Below are 4,170 nucleotides of genomic sequence, written 5' to 3' on the forward strand. Positions count from 1 at the left end.
TCTACTTAAAGAGTCCATGATGCCTCCCAATCTTTTCTTTTTACTATGGACTCTGTGTGTGTGTGTGTGTGTGTGTGTGTGTGTGTGTGTGTGTATTTAGATATTGAGGCCTGACCGGAGGCTCAGGACTTAACGTTTTAAGAGCAGAGGCTCTGGATAGACAGCCTCTAGCAGACCCTTCCCAGTCTTCTAAGCTGCCATGACCCTCCCAAGCAAGGGTAAAAGCAGACAGGAAAAGTATGGACTTGAATGGGTACTTGTGCGCCCATGGTTTAGTAGCATTCTTCACCACAGCCAAAAGGTGGCAGCAACTCATCTCAGAATTTTTCCAGAAACATTTACTGAAAAGCATAACAATTTCCCCACTGTTTTAGGATGTTTTCTTTGTCATAAACTACATTTTTATGTATATTAAGAAATTGCTTGTCAAACTTTAGTGAGCTAAGAATCATTATGTCAATTTGTTTAAAATGTAAAATTCTGGACCCATCCACAGAGACTTTGATTAGTGAGATTTGAGATAAAGTCAAGTACTGTACATTGCACAGTAGGCCAGGCAGTTCTGTTGTGTGAGGTTACCAGGAAAAAACATTTAAAAAATTGCAATATCTGTTTCAACACTATTTATTATGTGTTCTCTCTGTTTCTCTGTCTCTGTCTCTGTCTCTCTCTCTCTCTCCCATTTACTCTTAATCTCATTTTTACCTCCTGCGCAGGCATGCACTGATCTACTTTCTTTGCCTCTGTAGTAAACATTTGAATAAGAAAATAAATAAGCATAGATTGTTTAATTAGATATTAATATGTTTTATAAAATGACAAGTTAAACAGCATATTATTAGCACATCAAAATGCACTAGAGTGAGTTGAGAAACAGAATTATTGAACGTACAAGGTAGCTTTTAAAATTAGGGTGACAGAGCGCTGGCCCGTGGCTCACTTGGGAGAACGTGGTGCTGACAACACTAAGTCAAGGGTTAAGATCCCCTTACCAGTCATCTTTAAAAAAAAAAAATGGGGTGAGAGAATATTTTTTCAAATAAATGATAGTTTGTGTTTAAACCATGAGAAAGAAAAAAAATTACTATACATTAAAATAAATTCCAGATGGACAAAAGAACTTTTAAAAAAATCTGTAAAAGTAAGAGAACAGAGTAAAAATGAAAATGCACATACTTTCAGATGAGAAAGAATTTTGAGAAGTATGAAACCCAAAGTTAAATTCATAAATACAAGATTAAGACATTTCAGGAAATAAAAATAAAGAGGTACCCTGGACAGGCCTTGTGCATGTCCTCAGTTGATACAAAGGACAGGGTCACAGGTCCTTCAATTCTGCTCTTCACGCATGTGCTGTCCTTGTTCTCTCCAGCCCAAGATGTTGCAGAGGCTCCATGTCTTCATTTACGAGCTCATGTGCTGAGCTCTCTGGCCTATAACAATGGGATTTCTCATCTGAAAAGACTCCCTGGAGAACACCGATGAGATGCTAAAGCAGGGATGGGAGCAATGGAACGTGAACACGGTCACACCAAAACTGCCCCTGCTCACATCACTGCTGTAGACAATCTTTCCTTTTCTGTCTCATTCTCTGCACTCCTATGCTCAACTTTCCTATTCTCTCCACTTTCTGATGTGTGCCTCCAACACTGACCTTTCTTTAATTCATCATTCCCTAACCTTCCCAACTCTCATATATGCAAACTTGGTCTCCAGCCTGGAATCAGAGGCTCCCCGTCCCCATCACATGTAGACCAGGGTCTCTGGGTTCCCACTGTTAGAGAATCACTCAGGCTGCCTCAGAGGAGGCCTTCTCTTCTACCAAAAGCACAGCTGGATGAGAAAGCCCAGGGAACTGTTTCTGCAACAGCACAGCTAGACTTCATGGAGTGTGGACCGATCTATCAGGGCACTCTAGCAGCCCAAAGACAATTCCAGTACTGGCCATTTCAGTGGTCATTGTGTTTCTGGTAGGGTCTTCTCAGAGAGTCAGGAAGTCGGCCTAGAGAGGAAGATGCAGTTCAGCTTCAGGAGAGGAAGCTAGACTGACAGAGGCCATAAAGTAGCAACTAAGAACAGACATGTGGAGATGAGACAGAATCGGGCTTAAGCCAGGATTCTGCCAGACACAACATAAGACTGTAAGCAGCCTCAGCTTCACAAAGAGATGTTACCTGTAATAACAACAACAACAATACTAAAGATAATGCCTTCGTCTCAGGGTTGTTTGGATGACGATGATAATGTATGTCAAGTGCTTGGCCCAGTGCTTGGCACACAACTGCTCACTATGCGAGCTATTGTTTATCAGTATTTTTATTTTAGGATGACTTCAAAAATGTATTTATCTCAGCTAGTCAAACTTGACCTTGCTTGACCTTGACCCCTTCCCCAAGGGTATCTATGTCCAGATATGAGCAAGAGGAGAAAGAAAGACATAGCTAAGGAATTTTCCTCATCAATGTAGAACGTTAACGAGGGGAAAGTGGATCATTTATAGCTCTTTTCAGTGTAAGTTCTCAACTCCAGGAAAGGGAAAAGGTACAATTGTTGCAGATGCAGAGAGCACATGAGCCTCCTCTCTGCCTCCTTCCCTCTCCCCACACCGCTGTCTCGATCTTTCTCCTTCCCTCCCGCCCTTCATGTCTCCCTTGCTCCATTCCTCCATCTTTCCTTGTTTCCTTTTCTTCCTTCTTACCTTTCTCTCTCCCCCTTTCCATTTTTTTTTTTTTTCACCTTTCCATCTCCTATCCACGCTCTCTAGATTGACGACAGGCCAGTAAGGTCATTTTTGTCAGTAATTTAGAGGAATTTAAATAGTGTCTGAGTTGTCAATTAGAAATGGTCTAAAATTTTAGAGTTCGGAACAGCAAAAGGAGGTGGAAATGGGTGCTGCACAGGAACAGAAACAAGCACATTATCACAATAGAACAATCTCTTTATGTCTTTTAGTCTCTTCAGGAAAATGATGAGGGCGCTGATCACCACCCATGCGCGGCCTCTGCTGCTCCTGCTGCTGCAGCTGCAGCCACTGCAGTTTCTGTGGATAAATGACATGTCGGGTATACCAGAGGATGAAAGAGAAGAATTTGCAGAATATTTAGAGATACTTTATGGTACAAGACCTACCAGACCACCTAGCATAGAAAAATTCAAAAGGATTAACATTGTTGATCCTTTAGGAAGACCATTCTATGATGACGACTACTGCACTGACGAAATGAGGGCAAATATTATTCACAGCAAGTTCCGTTGTCTGCAGGAACATTACTTTCTCACTATGCAGTATGAAGAGTTGAAAAATATCTGTCTCAACAAATTTGTGCCATGTAAGAATGGAATTAAGAAATGTAAAATGAGCACAACTTTAGAAGGAGGACTGTACTGCAAGTTAATAGAAGGGACCCGAATGCCAGAGTGTATATACGAACCAGAATATAGGAGCGGATATGTCCTTATCACTTGTCGGTGGCATAATGAAACCCAAGAATTTATTCCTGAGAGTGTAAATGATATCGTGACACCACCGGAATAGCCTCCTCAGCAAGGAAGGTGTTGTTCTCTCACCATAGTAACAGAATACTCTATAAGAGGTTAGGGTGGGAGGATATCACTCTCTCCACACTGAATCTAATAGATCAAAATTGAGCTGATAATTTTTGATTCCATTTATTTTAATCATCCTTCTCCTTCCCTTCCTGCCCCAACACCACTCAAAGGCAACATGAACTAGGTTCGTAGATAGTGAGTGCTCTGTGTTCTGCTTTCACACAGGTCACATGTTTCAGCATGTGTTGAATGTGTTCTGAGTATGAATTCCTGTGATGGAAAGATGACCAGAACCAAGAGAAACAGGAAATGGTTGCCTGAAGTGTGCTCCAAAGATGTATTCATGTGATTTTCTAGTTCAGGAGAAAGAACAAAGTGCTTCAGTCTAGTACAGTGGCTCTGGTATGGTTATGTGGGGTTTCTAGGCCTGGAATGTTCTTCCTTGTGACACAATTTGAAACAAAGAGAACTCAAATCCCTTGGAGACCTTTGTGCAATATATCATTCCAGTGCTATGTTTGTTGATATTTTGCTTGTCCTATTCTTTCCATAAAAAACAACACAGGAGACCATGAAGAAGTAGATTCAAACAGGGGACATCTCAGGATAAAAGCCTTTAAA

General features: G+C 41.1%; 1 protein-coding gene across 1 annotated transcript; it reads left to right on the top strand.

Moving 5' to 3' along the window:
- The first annotated feature begins 2,968 nt into the window (after positions 1 to 2,968).
- LOC134372086 (inactive ribonuclease-like protein 9) lies at positions 2,969 to 3,535 on the top strand. The gene has a single exon (XM_063089215.1). It carries the CDS (start codon positions 2,969 to 2,971, stop codon positions 3,533 to 3,535), a length of 567 nt encoding a protein of 188 aa, XP_062945285.1.
- The last annotated feature ends 635 nt before the right edge of the window (positions 3,536 to 4,170 follow it).

This window comes from Cynocephalus volans, chromosome 3, assembly GCF_027409185.1.
Source record: "Cynocephalus volans isolate mCynVol1 chromosome 3, mCynVol1.pri, whole genome shotgun sequence".
Lineage (NCBI taxonomy): Eukaryota > Metazoa > Chordata > Mammalia > Dermoptera > Cynocephalidae > Cynocephalus > Cynocephalus volans.

Bases quoted from the DNA above. Each gene is read 5' to 3' on its own strand.
- LOC134372086 (XM_063089215.1), top strand. From the start codon at position 2,969: ATGAGGGCGCTGATCACCACCCATGCGCGGCCTCTGCTGCTCCTGCTG.